Source organism: Podarcis raffonei, chromosome 10, assembly GCF_027172205.1.
Source record: "Podarcis raffonei isolate rPodRaf1 chromosome 10, rPodRaf1.pri, whole genome shotgun sequence".
NCBI lineage: Eukaryota > Metazoa > Chordata > Lepidosauria > Squamata > Lacertidae > Podarcis > Podarcis raffonei.
The window spans coordinates 56,784,202-56,803,110 of NC_070611.1; the positions used below are offsets into that span (position 1 = coordinate 56,784,202).

General features: G+C 42.9%; 1 protein-coding gene across 2 annotated transcripts in view; it reads right to left on the reverse strand.

The window, feature by feature from the left end:
* The window catches only part of FGD4 (FYVE, RhoGEF and PH domain containing 4), a 109,104-nt gene extending 92,241 nt beyond the window's left edge, over nucleotides 1-16,863 (reverse strand). The window contains exon 1 of one of the 2 annotated variants that reach the window (XM_053405986.1): nucleotides 16,552-16,863. In XM_053405986.1, coding sequence (XP_053261961.1) covers nucleotides 16,552-16,729 — 178 coding nt within the window. In that variant the 5' untranslated portion in view covers nucleotides 16,730-16,863. The remainder of the gene's footprint in view (nucleotides 1-16,551) is intronic. The other variant, XM_053405985.1, reaches the window with a different exon arrangement.
* Nucleotides 16,864-18,909: the final 2,046 nt, after the last annotated feature.

Genomic DNA, 18,909 nt, shown 5'->3' on the forward strand with positions numbered 1-18,909 from the left:
TAAAAGACATTAATTAGAAATCCTCCCCGCACCCTATTAAGATAAGCAGCCAGCAGCACAGAATGGCTTTAAATATGTTAAATTTCCAGATCACTAGAGAAAAGAAGCACACTGACCCAACAAGCCACTACTTGCTGAGATTCAACAGCACACTAACATGAAGCAACGGAAGTACTGATCAATCCAAAAGATATGCAACTGTATTTTTCAAGCTCGTATTTTAAGATTTTTCAAGTTCGGGGGGTTTCTATCTAAAACATGAGGAAGGATAGCATTTGCCTTCAAACGCTTAGGTATTTTATTTTTATTTTTTTAAAAAAAAAATTAACAAATCTGCAGGGATATGAATATTATGAGCTAAATTGCCAGACATTTCACAAATTAAGTTCTATTTGATACAGAGCCAATATCTCATCCTCGTGGAGGATAAAGCTATCAAGGGCAGGGGTCTGCAACCCGCGGCTCCGGAGCCACATGTGGCTCTTTTACACCTTTGCCGCGGCTCCGGGGCGGATACTAGCGAGGGGAGGAGGCGCATTGTGCGCCCCGACACTCCCCACTGTGGCGGGTGCTGTACTGGCTGTGACGTCGCATGGGGGCAGTGCGTGCGTTATTCACGCACCGTCCCGGCGTCACCTTCCCGGTTTTGCGGCTCCCAGTTGTTTTTTCTTCGGAAATGGGTCCAAGTGGCTCTTTTTGTCTTAAAGGTTGCAGACCCCTGATCAAGGGCTACTAGCTATAGCAGCTATGCTCTGCCTCCACAGTCTGAGAGAACAGTGCTTCTGAATACAAGTTGCTGGAAATCAACAGGAGGCGAGAGTGCTCTTGTGCTAAGGTACTGCTTGTGGGTTTCCCACAAGCTTCTAGCTGGCGTTGGCCACTGTGAGAACAGGATGCTGGACTAGGTAGGCTATTGGCCTGATCCAGCAGGCTCTTATGATGTTCCACCTGCTTTGTTAAAATGCAAGAATGCAGAATTTATCTTAAAGGTTTGGGGCCACATGGGAAGAATCACATTCATGCAAGCCTTCTCTGCTCCCCAATCCTGGGTTTAGTTCTTTCCATTCAATTCTACTCCTGTACTCGTGAGTTCTGAATTCTTCCTTTATGAGAGCACCATGGAACGGAACCAAAGAAGAAAAGAGGCCACTCCCGCTATAAATAATAAATAAATATCTAAAAAATAGATCTCAAAGGTAAAGGTAAAGATAAAGGACCCCTGACAGTTAAGTCTAGTCACAAACGACTCTGGGGTTGCGGCGCTCATCTCACTTTACTGGCCGAGGGAGTCGGCATTTGTCCGCAGACAGTTTTTCTGGGTCATGTGGCCAGCATGACTAAGCCGCTTCTGGCGAAACCAGAACAGCACACAGAAACGCCATTTACCTTCCGGAGTGGTACCCACTTGCACTTTGATGTGCTTTCAAACTGCTAGGTTGGCAAGAGCTGGGACCAAGCAACAGGAGCTCACCCTGTCGCAGGGATTCGAACCACTGACCTTCTGATCGGCAAGCCCAAGCAAATCAATCAATGCATCAAAGTTTCATGAATTTTGTCACCTTAAACATATGGCCACTTGAGACCTGAAGAGTAGTAGAGTTCTTCTACTCACCCCTAAAATTCATTTAATATACAGATGATAGGAAACTAAGATTGGCCTTGAATTGTTAAAATGATTAAGAATACCCTAGACTTCAAACCCTGTACATAAGCCACTTAGCTATACACAAATATATTTGCTGTATTCAATCTAAAGCGATGTATGCAAAAATTTGACTCTTTGCCATTTTGAAATGAATTTTCATTTGAACAGATGAGCTCCAAAGTAAAAATTAATTGGGTATGGTGCAACAAATTTATCAGTTATTTCAAATCCCTTTGCTACTGCACTTAAGCAGGCTTTTGTTAGAAAGCAGGAAGCTGCCTAGCAACCTCATATTAGTAACATTGTTCAAAGTATATTTGAGATGAAACCACCTACTCACAAATTACATATTTTAGCCATGAGGGAAGAAAATCAATGGACACTCGTTAAATAAACTCAGCAATCATCTTTTGGGAATGTTGCTGAAGAGTCTATGAGTAAATTGTTTTCTTAGAAACGATCAGCTGCTGAAGAAAATTGATTCAACACTGTACAGGACAGTCTTGCGGCATCTTAAAGACTAACATATTGTGGTATGTGCTTTCGTAGACTAGAGTTCAGTTCATCAGATGTTAGACTCCTTCTGTTTTATCAGCAGGAGACCAACATGATTACAGTAGTACCTCGGGTTAAGAACTTAATTTGTTCTGGAGGTCCGTTCTTAACCTGAAACTGTTCTTAACCTGAAGCACCACTTTAGCTAATGTGGCATCCTGCTGCTGCCACCACGTGATTTCTGTTCTCATCCTGCAGCAAAGTTCTTAACCTGAGGTACTATTTCTGGGTTTGCGGTGTCTGTAACCTGAAGCGTCTGTAACCTGAGGTACCACTGTGTTTATGTTTTGGACAGTTTCCAGGTGATTTGAGGGACAAAACAAGAGACGCTGAATCACTATTGGAATTTAGAAGTAGAGTTTGGATTTGATACCCCGCCTTTCACTCCCTTTAAGGAGTCTCAAAGCGGCTAACAATCTCCTTTCCCTTCCTCCCCCACAACAAACACTCTGTGAGGTGAGTGGGGCTGAGAGACTTCAAAGAAGTGTGATTGGCCCAAGGTCACCCAGCAGCTGCATGTGGAGAAGCGGAGACGCGAACCCGGTTCCCCAGATTACAAGACTACTGCTCTTAACCACTACACCACACTGGCTCTGTATCTCCTTCTAAGGCTTATAGGCAAGAAAGCAGAATCCAAATTCATCCCAATGTGATAATTTAGCAGAGCAATATATATGGAATGTCACTACAGTGGTACCTCAGGTTACATATGCTTCAGGTTACATACGCTTCAGGTTACAGACTCCGCTAACCCAGAAATATTACCTCAGGTTAAGAACTTTGTTTCAGGATGAGAACAGAAATCGTGCTCCGGCAGCGCGGCGGGAGCTGGAGGCACCATTAGCTAAAGTGGTGCTTCAGGTTAAGAACAGTTTCAGGTTAAGAACGGACCTCCAGTACTTAACCCGAGGTACCACTATATTGGCTCAGCCCCCAATAAACTGGGGAAATCGCGTCTGTGCAGATGCAGATGCTGGAAATCGTGCATGTGTGATGTGGCCCACGGAGGGATCTCTGCTGAAGTGAACCGGCCCAGGCAAGGTAAACCTTGTCAACCCCTGGTTTATTCCATCCAACTCTACAATTCTATGATTCTATGTTCTTGTTCAGATCAAGAATGTAGATTTGCGCCCCAACAGTTAGATTTGGTACATAGGCCTTTTTTCTTGCCTTTCAGAATCTTAACAAAAGAAGGGGGGTGAGAACACACTTGCAGAAGGGTAGTCATATCCTTTATTTTTTATTTCATGCTAAACTTCTTCCCTTCCCATGGAAATAAAACTATCAGCATAACTGATAGAGGGGGTTCTCTCTAATCCAAGCAAATTTTATTCACTCAAACAGCAAGAAGAAGAAGAAGAAGAAGAAGAAGAAGAAGAAGAAGAAGAAGAAGAAGAAGAAGAAGAAGAAGAAGAAGGGAAACGATGACAACAACAACAGAGAAATGGGAGTATCTTCAAGGGTTAGAGAACAATTATGTGTATGGCTACTTAGGAGCAACACAAGTTCAATGGGACTTACTCCTGGATACATGTATAGTACTGCCGCTCAATAACTGTGCAATCCTCCACAAAAAAAGCTCAAGAACTCTGGGCAATCTCCCCCCATTTATTTTTAGTCCCCCAAAATAGGGGGTGTCTTATACATGGGGGCGTGTTATACATGGAAAAGAACGGTAATTTGAATTTGCATTCAATAGTTCCTTGTTGGCAGTCACTAATGACACACAATTACAAGTCACCAGAGCAGTTCATTTACAGGTATCTATCATACACTGAGAAATAAATATTTTTTAAAGCCAATAATTTAGAAGGGAAAAAATCCCCACCTTCTACCTGAGGAATTCATTTTACATAAGCCTATCAGGATATCTTCAGAAAAAACAGAAGTAGCTTTGCAAGTTTTGTAGTAACTACCAGCTATCTGATATGCAGTGAAACTTTTACAAGCTATACCTAAACAAGTAATGCCAACTTTCACTTTACAAAGAGATGTAAACTGCAAGTACCAATGATGGCTTATTAGGGGAGAAATTAAAAACATTCTCGCAGCAGAGAAATTAGGATCAACTAAAAAAAAAAGGTTGAGTGAGCCAACGTTCGAATTCATTATAATTATTCATAGGGCATAGAAGAGAGAGGGAATCAAGATGATGATTCAGGGCACAATGACAAAATATTACTCTGCAGTTTGCAATAGCATGTGGGAGAGCTATTATGCAGTCGCATGCACACTTAGCGTGGGAGTTGAGCTCCACTGAAACAGAGCAGAACTAACTTCCGAAGCCAACATGCATAGAATTCAGCTATTAATTACGTTAGGGCAATGCTTGGAGAAAGACTTCAAGTTTCCACAAGGTTACTCGCACAAAGATAATGATAACAAAGATATCCCCTTAAGTATCTTTGATAAGGTTTAAACAGGAAGGTGAGGTAATAAATGATAAAGCATCTGATCAACAGGAGATATATGGTATATTAATCCTACTTTCCTATTTCTGGTGGAATTTAATTTTCTTTCTGCTGCTTAGGTCATTTTTAGTTGAAAGTGAATTTATTTTTAAATGTGTGCCTGCCTGCACTGCAAGATATGAAGCAACCAGGTATTCAGAGACTCTCCTCCGAAGCTGCTCTGGGCACCTACTGCAGCCATGAAGCCTCCTCAAGGTCAGAGAGAGGCGACAGGTAAGATGGGAGAGAGCTTGAGTCAGGGGACAGCGGCAAGAAATAACCTATAATTCACTATGAGATTTCACAGATTTACCTACTAAATTCCGTATCAGAATCTAGACACAGAATTCCATTATTTCACATTCATGTGGATTTTAGACTTTTCTGCACTGCAGATTATTACTCACACTTAAAAGCAACAGCACAGCTTTGTAAGGCAAGAATCAAACATGTAAATATTGAATCCTAGCATTTAGTTAAAACAGGTAAAATCTTAACTCTGACTAATTTTTATCCCAAGAAGCAGGCATCTTTTAATTTCGTGACTGCAGTCACCATCTGCAGTGATCATGGAACCCAAGAAAGTAAAATCTTTCACTGCCTCCATTTCTTCCCCTTCTATTTGCCAGGAGGTGATGGGACCAGTGGCCATGATCTTAGGTTTTTTTTATGTTGACCTTCAGACCATATTTTGCGCTCTCCTCTTTCATCCTCATTAAAAGGTTTTTTAATTCCTCCTCACTTTCTGCCATCAAGGTTGTGTCATCTGCATATCTGAGGTTGTTGATATTTCTTCCGGCAATCTTAATTCCAGCTTGGGATTCATCCAGCCCAGCCTTTCGCATGATGAATTCTGCATATAAGTTAAATAAGCAGGGAGACAATATACAGCCTTGTCGTACTCCTTTCCCAATTTTGAACCAATCAGTTGTTCCATATCCAGTTCTAACTGTAGCTTCTTGTCCCACATAGAGATTTCTCAGGAGACAGATGAGGTGATCAGGCACTCCCATTTCTTTAAGAACTTGCCATAGTTTGCTGTGGTCGACACAGTCAAAGGCTTTTGCGTAGTCAATGAAGCAGAAGTAGATGTCTTTCTGGAACTCTCTAGCTTTCTCCATAATCCAGCACATGTTTGCAGTTTGGTCTCTGGTTCCTCTGCCCCTTCGAAATCCAGCTTGCGCTTCTGGGAGTTCTCGGTCCACATACTGCTTAAGCCTGCCTTGTAGAATTTTAAGCATAACCTTGCTAGCATGTGAAATGAGCGCAATTGTGCAGTAGTTGGAGCATTCTACACGGAATAAATTTACATAAACCTGAATATATTATCCGCTTACATGTGTGCAGAACAATCCAGCAGACCAGAGTTGAAGTTCTGTCCTTCTACCAAAGCAGAAAGAATGCACTGAAAGTATGTTTTAACACTATCAATTTCTAAAATAAATCTAGAAAATACAAAACTTTTAAAAACTAAACAAAGTAAACTAAATTTCTATCCAATTTAGTTTATCCTTTTAGAAACTAGAGATGCCGAGAAAAGCAGCTTCTTAGCATTATTACAAAAGTAGTACTTCACAGGCTAATAGGAAGAACATAATTTGTTTTGGCAGCCAGTTGTATCTGTATAACACTATTGGAGCAATTTGCTTGATTCCTAAAAATCTGTAATCTCTCAAACAAATCTGTATACAACCCTAAGAGGGCAAGTATATATTAATGCTTTGGGAGACTGCTGTTTCATTTCTAACAACCTGTGTACTAAAAAAGTGATTTTCAGGGATGTGGACTGTTTGGACCTATTCTTAATCTCTCTCTCTGACCTTGCTTATCTTTGCAACACCCTTGGATTTGTTTTTACTGTGTGTTTCTGTTCTTGGTCTGTTTGCAGTTACTCAGGGCTAGAGGCTACCATAATACCATGCTCAGTGACAATAAACATTCAAACACAAAACTCAAACACATAATATGGATCAGAAATGTTTTGCGATATCAAAACAAATTTTTCCATAATATTTCCACCATAGTTAGTAGCCATCAATAGTCCTTTCATACATTAATTTGTGCAGTCCTCTTTTAAAGCTATCGAAGTCAGCAGCCATCAGAAACTTCTCCATGGTCTCAAGGGCTAGAATTTGCCATCTCCTGAAAAATAAGCAATGCTGAAATGCTCAGGAGTTCAGAGACTATTCCTTATATCAGGGGTCAGCAAACTTTTTCAGCAGGGGGCCAGTCCACTGTCCCTCAGACCTTGTGGGGGGCCAGACTATATTTTTTGGGGGGGAGGGGATGAATGAATTCCTATGCCCCACAAATAACCCAAAGATGCAATTTAAATAAAAGCACACATTCTACTCATGTAAAAACACCAGACAAATAACCCAGAGATGCATTTTAAATAAAAGGGCACATTCTACTCATGTAAAAACATGCTGATTCCCGGATCGTCCCTGGGATTTAGAAGGATCTGGCCCCTGGGCCTTAGTTTGCCTACCCATGCCTTATATCAAGCTAGAAAGGCAAATAGCACTCCCCACAGTCCTAAATCACGGCTGTGCATGCTAGCTTAGTGGCACAAGTTAAGGAAATCATACCTTTTGTAGGCTCAGCTGTAGTGGAAGTAGGTTTTTCATTTGCACACCTCTTTGCTGCATGTAGCAGGCAGATACTGGTCCCTTGCTCCAAGGTGAAGGCTAACTGCCTGCCCTTTACTGTTACATTCAACAAAGGGGAAATGCACACCCGGAACACACAAATCACATGTTCCTCAGATAACTAATCTAAATAGTATTTGGATTACGTAGCAGATGGAGGGGGTGTAACGAACTTAATTTATTACAAACAAGCAATAAAAAGGTCTGACAAAGGGCTGTTTAACAAAGACTGATGATGGAGAAAGCAGAAGTGACTTTAGAATCTATGGGGGACTTCTGAGCTCTCTGTTACCTATTACTTGGAGCTATCTTTGTTGGAAGCCGCCCAGAGTGGCTGGGGAAACCCAGCCAGATGGGTGGGGTACAAATAATAAATTATTATTATTAATTATTATTATTATTATTATTATTATTATTATTATTATTATTATTATATCACTTTTAAAATCATTCCCTCTTTTATCAAGTGGTGTGTCCACTAGTGGACAGTCTTACATGGAAAGGGAGCTCTGCCAATGATAGATGTTTCTACATTTGCACGGAAGTTGTAGTGGTGAGAATGATCGACTCCAGGAATGTTTTATATGGCTTTTCTATCCAAGTTATGTATTTCTTACAAATCAAAACTTTGTTATTTTTGCTACCAAAATCTCTGCATGTGTTTGCAACAGGTAACGACTACTCTTTAGCCGTTTCACAAGTCATGCTCTGGCATAACAAAGGTCAATAAATCTGAAGATAAATTGTTTCTATTAGATTTCTCTTGAAATGTTTGACTTGTACCCACAGATGGGCAGCCAAATATCATCAGTCAAATCTTGATCTAATTATCTGCTAAGATCTTTCTCACGTTACTTCATATTGACAAAATCCGTAAAGTACTGCATCACAAGGTCCATTTACTTCAGACCTTTAAAAATGCCACATGCTGCAGCATAAATAATTCTGTGGTTTTTTAAGCATTCAGACAAGTTAGACAGGTTATCCTCATCGCAGAAATGCTAATGAATCTCTGTTAATATGGAGCCTGAATACAAGCATGATTGAGCTTGAAGCCTGATTTATATACCACAGAATGCCACCACCTTGTTCACTTCAACTAAACCGAAAATACCATACATTTTTACTCCACAAGCATAAACTGTATAGTGTTTTTCAAAGAGATATGCATTTTAAAAAGTTAATACTAACATAATTATATCTTACTATCTCTCATGCAATACACATACAAGACTCATTTGATAATTGAGGTTAATTGTACTAAATTCAGGAGAAAATACTTGGGTGAGGCTCTCTCAAAATGACACCTGCAAGAAGCAGGGTTGAACATTTTCTTGATCTTAATTAGCACATGTTATTCAAGGGAACCAAGTGACTAGACATTTGTACTGTTTATAGTTTCTCCCCTGTCCAATCCACTTTGCTATGTTAATTTCTCAGAAGACCTGTTTGCCCAGATCCTGCTACAACACAACAATATGGAGGGAAAACCTCCTTTACTCTTCTAGAAGTGTGCTGTCATACTTCTGGCAATAAGGGGTATTCTATTATATTTCTACTCTATCCGGAATGTATTTCTCTCTCATGGAATGAGTTGGTTCAGGTACTAAAAAAAAAACAGTAAATTTAGAAGACCAGAACAGCAGATGGTTTCATACAGCTTAGCAGGCAATTACAGCAACATTTAGTTCTTTGTTCCATTGGAGTGGTAAGATTTCCAATCTCCGCTCAACCTTTCTTGCCTTTCCCATTGCTCTTGTTTGACAGTTTTATTTCTGTGCCCTTTTCTCTACTTGCTTTCAGCTGTAATCCACTTAATGCTCTATTTCTCTCAGCCTTTGTGCTGTTTGTAGCACCAGACCACAAAGCCTGAAACAATTCTTTTAAATGCCTCTTTGGTGTATCCCTCTCTCTCTTAGTCCCAGCTTTCCCATTTTTACTTGCGGCATGTAACTTCTCACAACGCTCTCATGCTTTTCCGCCTTCCTGGAATCCCCATCTCACCCTCTCTCAATTTATCTTAAAAATGAAATAAAACAATGTTATCAACCACCCTTCTCTGAAAGGCATGGTTTCCCCATTTCCAACACCACACACACACACACACACACACACACACCCAGGCTGAGAGAACATGACTGGAACAAGGTCTACACCACACAGGTTCCTTTTGTCGCACTTAATTCCAACTAGAACCTTTCTTAAACCAAAAAGCTGCAAACCCCCCCATAAAAAAAAAACTCATGCTCAAGGACCAGCTTTATCAACCTCCACTACCATTGGTGCACCATCTACCAAGTTTAATGGGGCAACATTCCTAACATATGCAAAAATACTGGGCAATTTCCCAACCTATACTAATTGAAATTGCCCTGTGTTATGAAACTCTTGCCATAATTCTTGGAGCAACAGACAAAGCCCCGGAAGCGCAGTTACCAAAACAAACCCCCCACAACCTACCCATCTTTGTTGTACTTTTCCATCCTTAAAAAAGAAAGGAGGGGGAAACCGGAGAGGGAGGGCACTTTACCCTGATTAAATGCACACTAGAACCCCTGCTGCAGAAGGTACTGTGTTCATTTAGTTAATAAAATTCAGATTCCAACTGATTGTAAAAGCAGCAACAACCTCAAAAGCAATTTGCCATGGTTCACAACTTAAAAGAAAAACTGCCCACAACAAGCAGTGTGCTGTCTCTCCCCAGGAGTCTGCGATAGTTCAGTTGGTAGAGCATAAGACTCTTAATCTCAGGGTTGTGGGTTTGAGCCCCACACTGGGCAAAAGATTCCTTCACTGCAGGGGGCTGGGCTAGATGACCCTTGTGTTCCCTTCCAACTCTACTATTGATTCTGTGAGCCAAGTTCTGCCCAACATGCTAATTTTGTACATGCAAAAACTTGTGTGTAGAGAAGCATTCACTTATGCAAATTTCCATCTGAAGCGTGAACTGGTGTAGCTCAGAGACAGCTTTCCATCTCAGATAGAAGTAGGATCCAGATCTTTAACTGGTCAGGGTGTTCACAGCTCTGCCTCTCCAGGCAGCTAAGGACAGATAAACCAGGAATGCACTGCACTGAATATAAAGGAGCTGCTGGGAGCACTAACAAATCTAGTGAATCACTGTTCCATTGTTCTCAGTACTGACAGAGGCCTGTTTCTGCAATGCCAGGAAAAAGCTTCTGAATGAGAGGTGAGCTTGCCTAGCTGCTGGGCATCAACGCTTTGCATTTGTTCAGTAGAGACACAGTTCATTCCTGTCAGAAGACTTCAGCATGTTTTGCAAGGCACAGAGGCATGAGAATCACACACTTGTCACCGAAAGTTGACAATTCTGACAAATATACCTATCCCACTGCCTAGAATGCACCCTTACCTAGAAGACTGAAGCCACTGATTTGGAGTACAGTGGCACCTCGGGTTACATACGCTTCAAATTACATACGCTTCAGGTTACAAACTCTGTTGACCCAGAAATAGTACCTTGGGTTAAGAACTTTGCTTCAGGATGAGAACAGAAATCGTGCTCCGGCAGCGCGGCAGCAGTGGGAGGCCCCATTAGCTAAAGTGGTGCTTCAGGTTAAGAACGGACCTCCGGAACAAATTAAGTACGTAACCAGTGGTACCACTGTAGAGCCCCAAGCTGCTGGGAGATCAACATTTATGCTGTGGCCCCTCTGGTTGCAGCAGCTCGGTGTTTCAGCATCACCGAAATAACTGAAGAGGCTGCCCCAACATAGCAAAGGACCCATACATGGACAGGCCATGCATTAGATTTGGCGTTCCTTCCCCAGGACTGGTGAGCAGTGGAGGAGTTTAAAGCTCCACTGCTAGAAAGAACATTAACTGGGTAACATTCAATATTCTGGTGGCTTCTGGTTCATGCAGAAATGTGTGCCACTTTACGTGTTCTGCTACCCCCAAATGGGATTGATTTTAATCAGTAATATGGTAGCTGATGCCATCAGCTGCCTTGCTGGAGCTGCAATGGGTCGCTGGAAGTCAACACCTTCCTGGACAGTTGTGACCACAGCTCTCAAATACTTGTCACTGCTTTCAAAAAATCATGGTAGCAGGAATTCATGAAGCAATTTGATTATACTGTAGTAGTATAGTAGTGAAGTTTTGGTGTCTATACCAACTCTGGAATGGCTATTCCTGCTGCAAATGCAAATGCAAATGCCAGTAACTGATGTTCAGTAGAACAGACTGCCACAAGAGGTGGTGGACTCTCCTTCCTTGGAGGTTTCTAAGCAGAGTTTGGATGGCCACCTGTCACATATGATCTGAGATTCCTGCATTGCAGGGAGTTGGACTAGATGACCCTCGGAGTCCCTTCCAAATAAGGATGCTTATCCCTATGAACAACAAAAGATGCATCCAATTCAATGTGGTTGGGTGAATAGTAAAAAGACGATCAGCTAAATATGCAGGATGCTTCTGTACAACAATCTCCCTTTCTGAAATAAGGCAAATTCCTTTAAAGCCAAGGGTTACAAGAGGTCTGGACTCAAGCCATATGTCACAATTCTGCCAATATTAACCATAAGCCCTGTTCATTTAAAGAGATAAGTGCATGATCCCACACCAAAATCAATACAATATACATTGGCAGAATTGTGTCCTAGGAACTTGATAATCCAAATCTACAGAAATTTGCTTTAAATGACTTTTCAGTCTCTATTTGGACAGTAATTTACTTTCAGCTCCACAGAATATTTTTACAGAGCTTACTGGACCCCACAACATTGATTGATTGATCTTCTGACCAGTGCAAAAGCACCACTCAGTATGTTATAGGACTACTGAATGGTCAACTCCTCCTGGTAGGTATTATATGAACGTGTCGATTTAGTAGTTGTTTGGGTAAATGTTGATAGCTCAAATTACAAAAGCAGAAAATTAAAACTTCTCCAAAAACACAAGATCGGAAGTAAGAAACTAGAACTTTTAGCTGTATGAACGGAAATAGACTCTAGAAAACATGGAGAAGCTGCAACCTTTGAAGAGAGTCTTTTTCATAGTTGTTTATGATGCAGAACTTCCTTATGAGATATATTAACTCCATGCTGCAATGTTCTGTTTCTCTTCAGGCAGCAATCTGAAGAACCGTGCAAAGGAGGATACAGTATTTTTCTTATAAATTATCCTGCTTGGGTAACTCAGCTGGCAGAGCACGAGACTGTTAATCTAGGGTTGTGTGTCCAAGTCCCACGTTGGGCAAAAGATTCCTGCATTGCAGGGGGTTGACCCTCGTGGTCCCCTTCCAACTCTACAATACAATGATATATTGCATGTGACTATAGAATATATGTATTTCTTTCTGTTGCATGATGCTTTTTATTATAAAATATTATCAAGGACTCCCATGTATTTTACACATACACCACATTCAGCTCAGTCATTCTTTGCATTAAACAATACAAGAACAAAATTACTCATCAATGTGTTTCAGTCAAGAGCACAGCAGTGAGTAGCAAATGATTCCCAGCAGGACAGCTTGTGCCCAAAGGTATTTATTCTCGTCACTGCAGTGGCGGAGAGGGATGGAGGGGGAGGTTAATTCACACCAGTTTATGTACTTAGTTTAGCGCTTCCAACTTTCATATCATAAAACATTAACAAGCTCAGCACTGTATTACTGAAGTAACAAATTAGTCTACTGAAAGCTTTCACAAATAGATAGCAACAACAATAAGAAACATTAGATAAACACAGCAACAAATGAAGAACAAATGCAGCTTTTCTTGCAGCTTTTTCCCATGCTGCAGGAAGCACTGAACTGCATACAGATAGTCTTCTGGTTCCCTTTGCAGAGGGGAATCACTGCAGTAGCTGATGCTTACAGGCAATAGAGAGAATCCATTGCAGACAGGGAAACAGCATTTCAGGCAAATCTGCTCCACTGAGCTATGGCCCCCATTGTTAAAAAGACCTACTAGCAATTTTGTTTATAACAGGAATTGGTATTGCTACTTTTGTACTTTGAAACTGGTTTTCTGTGCACAACCCATTAATGGTAGTGATTAACCAAAGTTCTCTACCCTACTGCATTTCCAGTATGTTTCCTCATGTTCCACACCTCCAATACTTGCAAGTTCCTAGCAGAGAGCAGCCATCATGGCTAGTAACTATCACCACCCCTGTCCTCCAGGAATTTGCCCAGTCCTCTTTTAAAGCCATCAAAGTTCCCCAGTTTAACTATGCACTACGTAAGTACTTTCTTTTACCTGTCCTGACTCTTCCAATGTTCAGCTTCACTGGATGTCCACGAACCCTAGGGTTATAGAATCTTTTTCTGTTGCTCAGCACCCCAGCAAATAAGGAAATCACTACTAAGCATGTAGGAGACAAGGTTTCATAGATATTACCAGAAGTTACCCATGTTTGTGAAGTGAGGAAGGATTCTCCATAACCACAAAGGCTACGTTTTTCTTAGAAAACGAGGATTTTTTTCCTATCTTTTGGAAAATAAGTTGTTTTCTTCTGAAATGACTATTAATTTAAACATCATGTGGCTGTCTGACTGGAGGGCCTGATAGTGGCAGTATCACATTGAAGGTAAGCAGCATCTTGAAGATATGCAGTTTTATATAATCTGAACTCGAATAAATGCACTGTCTTATCCCCCTACATACATCCCAAATGTACCTCGACCCATGATACAAAAGTGCATTTAATCTAATTTGCACTCACTTCCTTAAGAGAATACCTTTTACCATGAGAAATCAGAACGAACTTCCTTCTCCTTGTATCTTGCTTTGGTACTAGGCAACTAGTGGGCAGGCAAAAAGGACTGGCCAGTGTGATATGGCTTTGCTGCTACTCATGCTGGCTCACAAGTGCCTCCATCCATATACCTTCTACCTCAAACTCTGAACCAGTTTGGGCACTGACCAAAAGCTAAGTAGATTACCTGGAAACCTATGGATTCTCACACATCATGGCAACCATTTACATGAGGTTAACCTAACATAGCAATTTCCAGGACCACTTATCCATCAATGTGCAACCAATTCTGATTTTTGTTCACTGTGATCTCCATTCCCAATTTAATGTTTCTCTCAAACTTGAGCAACTTTCTTTGTGTTGGTAAAGTTGGTAAAGGACCCCTGGATGGTTAAGTCCAGTCAAAGGCAACTATGGGGTGTGGCACTCATCTCACTTTTCAGGCCAAGCAGTACCTATTTATCTATTTGCACCAGTATGCTTTCAAATTGGTATGTTGGCAGGAGCTAGGACAGAGCAACGGGAGCTCACCCCATGGTGGGGATTCTTTGTGTTACAGATGTACGTATTACATTCCCTTTCTCTCAATATATACATATTTGTCATTCCAATTTTTACAGCTCTTTACTAGGCAAAAACAAAGCAGCAACCCTCAAAGGGGATGCTGTAAATAAAAATCTATAAATCAGCATTACCATCTGTTTAAACAGGAAATACACAAACAGAATAGTTCCCCACGCTCTAAGCTATCCAGCACTCTGGATGCAGTACTGTTGCTTTCGTGAAAATTCTCTGCCCCCTAGCAATAACCTAAATAGTTGACATATTTCCAAACGCCTTACATGAAACAAATATTTGCACTCATGCCCATTTTGTTTATTTTCATGCAACATGGAACTGATGTCATGCAGTTAAATTGAGTGATTTTTTAAAAGGTCTAGTTTACCTTTCACAAGTAGATAAAAAGAAGCTACAGTCTACTCAGCAAGTATCTTATCCTTAATGAGCACAGTGCTTCTTCCTTTAACATGCATACACAAAAACCACTTCCAACAACTGTTCACCAAAGCTTTTGCCAGCACTCTACAAGATTAGCACCTCCCCAAAGGAAAGCTTTCTGTAGAGCAATACCTTTTCACTGTACAGTGGTACCTCGGGTTAAGCACTTAATTCGTTCTGGAGGTCTGTTCTTAACCTGAAACTGTTCTTAACCTGAAGCACCACTTTAGCTAATGGGGCCTCCTGCTGCTGCCACGCTGCCGGAGCACAATTTCTGTTCTCATCCTGAAACAAAGTTCTTAACCCGAGGTACTATTTCTGAGCTGGCGGAGTCTGTAACCTGAAGCGTACGTAACCTGAAGCATATGTAACCCGAGGTACTACTGTACAGCGAACATGGCTCACCGGTGGCCCTCCAAATATTGTTGGATTCTAGCTCCCATCAGTGTCAGCCAGCATGGCCAATGGTGGAAGAAGATGGGAGTTGTAGTCCATAGCATCTGGAGGTCAGCATGTTGGCTACCCTGGCATACATAGAAACCTATGATTGCTCAGAGGATCTCTGCATCCATTATGTTCATTTACCTAGAGTGCAGAAAGTATCTTTCACTGATATCTTTGTTGGTTCTAGATGGTTTGCTCACTGAAAACAAGCAGGTTTGCTAAGGTGTGAGAGGGATGGAGAATTTTTATTTCAAAGAAGTCCTCTTTACCAGGAAAGAAAACAGAACTTTAAAGTTTACATGCATAGGACTAACACTGCAAAACAGAATCATATAGACAATAACACATTTTCACACTATTTTGATAGAAAAGTGTTCCACACAAATTAGAAAAAGTAAGCACTTTAAATTAAAAACTTGCAATTGGCATAAGAGACTTCTTTCATCTTTCAGTGGGCGAGAGTTAAAACCACCTTAGAATTCTAAAAGTATACTTGCACAAAACTTCATCCCAAACATGCAATGGCACCAATATCAGACAAAAACAAAACATGGAGCTCCCTCCTCTTTTTCCATACCTAAAGTGGGGAGGACACAGAACATCGTAAACAAGTTTACTTAAGAATTCAGCCAAGGGATTCTGTAGTAAAATGCAGCTGGTCCTTCAAATATATTTTCCAACGACTATTACTCAGAAGCATTTCTGCCTCTGGCCAGTGACACCACACCTTACAACATAAGTTTGAAGTCTAAACTTTATGTTGATCAGTGCATGTATATTTGCAACAGTACAATACTACCGTCGATTTTGTTGCGAGAGGGCTACCCCGCAGCAACATCTGCAAGTTTGGCCGCAGGGTCTCCCCCGGTGTGTGTGTGGGGGGGGAGACAGCCCAGCTGCAGTTTTGCAGAGTACGCCTTTCCAACTCCTGCTGCACTTTACTCGGCGCGACCTTAGACCGAAGCTGCTGGGCGCGACGGGCCACGCCAGGACAGCCAACAAAGCGCAGGAAGGAAAGGAGAGGGAAGGGAAGGGAAGGGAGGTCCCGGCTCAGAGCCCAAAGGTGAAGCCCGAGTTGTACCTGCTGCTGCCGCTGTTGGCGCCGCTTCCCTGGCAACGTCTCTCCTCCTCTCCGGGTGGGAAAGAGGCGAAGCGGCGGCGGCGGCCTGGGAGAAGACCAAGGCGCTGCTGCTGAGGCTGGGGCTGGATTTCCTCCGGATGGCCACCCGCCTGAAGCCCATGCTCTCGGGCCCCTCCATCTTCCCCTCCCGCCGCCGGCTGCGCAAGTGAGGAAAGGGGGCAGAGAGAGACCAGACGCCAGGCAGCGGGCAGAAAGCCGCCCTTCCTCAGCCCCTGACAGGAATGGCCACGGCCATTTCCCACGCCCCCTACAGGCTAAGGGAGGTCGGCCGCTGCTGCCACTTGCTCCTCCGGCTGCTCTGTGGGGCGCTTTGCAAAGCGGGAAGGGGCGTCGGGAGATAGGGAGGCGGAGAAAACCACCGCCTGCCTCTTTGCCCCGCCTGGTGTCGCAACTCTGCCTGAGCATCAGACGCCGCCCGCGAGAAGGAGGAAAGAGAGGCGCGCAGAGATTAGCGGCCGCCTCGAAATTCCCGCTCAAATCTGGCCGGGCGCCAAAAGCGCGCGCCTGGCCGGCGTTGCCTTGCCTCCGCCGCAGGCGCGCGCACTCTCGGCTCTGAGCTCCTTCACCTGCCAGGTGAGACGGGAGGAGAGCCCGCCCTTCCTCCTCAGGCGAGGCAGCCGCGCGCTGCTGTTACGAAAGTTCTGCTCGAGTTGCAGCCCCTGAGAGCCTGTCGGCCGCGGGCGGATTTCACGCGGGCTTTTTTAAGCGGGTTCTTATGTCAGGGTTGTTGCAGCTCGACTCGGTTTGTTGTTGTTGTTGTTTAGTCGTTTAGTCGTGTCCGACTCTTCGTGACCCCATGGACCAGAGCACGCCAGGCACCTCTGTCCTCCACTACCTCCCGCAGTTTGGTCAAACTCATGCTGGTAACCTCGAAAACACTATCCAACCATCTCGTCCTCTGTCGCCCCCTTCTCCTTGTGCCCTCCATCTTTCCCAACATCAGGGTCTTTTCCAGGGAGTCTTCTCTTCTCATGAGGTGGCCAAAGTACTGGAGCCTCAGCTTCACGATCTGTCCTTCCAGTGAGTTGACAGCTATGCAGCTGATCCCTTATTTTCAAATCTGAAAGTTGACAGCTATGCTCAAGTTCTCGCTGCAGGCATCTATTTGGTCACTGTGAGAACAAGATGCTGGACTAGATGGGCCTTTGGTCTGCCCCCAAAGGTCTCTTCTGCTGTTTTTAATTGCTTATTCTATTCTTGTGACTGCCCTTGGCTCCCCCTTTGGGTACGAAGGGCTGGTTAGAAATGTGAAATAAATAATAGGTGGTTTCTATCATTCGGGCCCCTCTAGTCCAGCCTCCTGGTCTCACAATGGCCAACTGGGATATAAGCAGGTATCTAGCTCCAAAACAATTCCAGAAACTATTTGCAAAGCTGTGACCATCCTGCCTAAGTCTCTGTTGCAAAATTGGCTAGAAGACAGCACTTTGAGTGCTGGTGTCAGGGTCACAGGACATGAACCACAGATTATGTGCAACACCACCTGTCCCTGCCCAAAATGAGGAAGCTACAGAGAAGTCAGGCACAGTAGATAACCAACAGAGGACCACAGCAGGTCAGCTGACACTCCCTCACCCCTGTTATAAAGACTGGGCCAGGCTTCCTCAAGGTGATCTAAGCAATGAAGAGAACTGTTCTTACTGATTTCACCATCCCAGGGTTGGTAGCTGTTCAGAGAGTATGCCCTAGCCTCCGCACTCTGACAGGTGACATTTCAGAAGCCAGAATAGTGACTAAGCAGGATTTCCCGAGGGTTATGTTTCAGCGTTCTGCTGCTGCTTAGATCTCCTGTGCCTAGCAGAGCAGGACTGCAATTTAAGGAAAGTACTTAATATGCATAATTTATACATATTTCACAAGTCAGATTGTTGTACGTGGGGGGGGCATTATACACAATTTTAGTTACCTTGATGCTGAATTTTGATTATTTGTTTTTTGAAAATGTTTTGAACAGGCAGCCCTTGCTTCCTGAGGCAAAGGACAAGATCTTACTCCCCATCTTCAATTTAAAGTACAGAAGCTGACTGGATTTTACTTGAACATTGGCAGCATGATAGTGTTTCCCAGTGCACCTGAGACTGCATGACAGGCCAGTGGCATGCATAGCTCTGATCCCCATCACAGGAATTATTGGGACCCCTGAATGTAGCAGTCAGAGGGGCACTGAGTTGGAGGCTGCAGGGGCACCTGTTGGTATCCCTATATTCAGCAGCCAGCTCCATGCCCTGAATCTGAATACAGGAATACCATTGCACCTGAGGCTGTTAGACAGAAGTCCCCAGATGAACTTCCCAGATC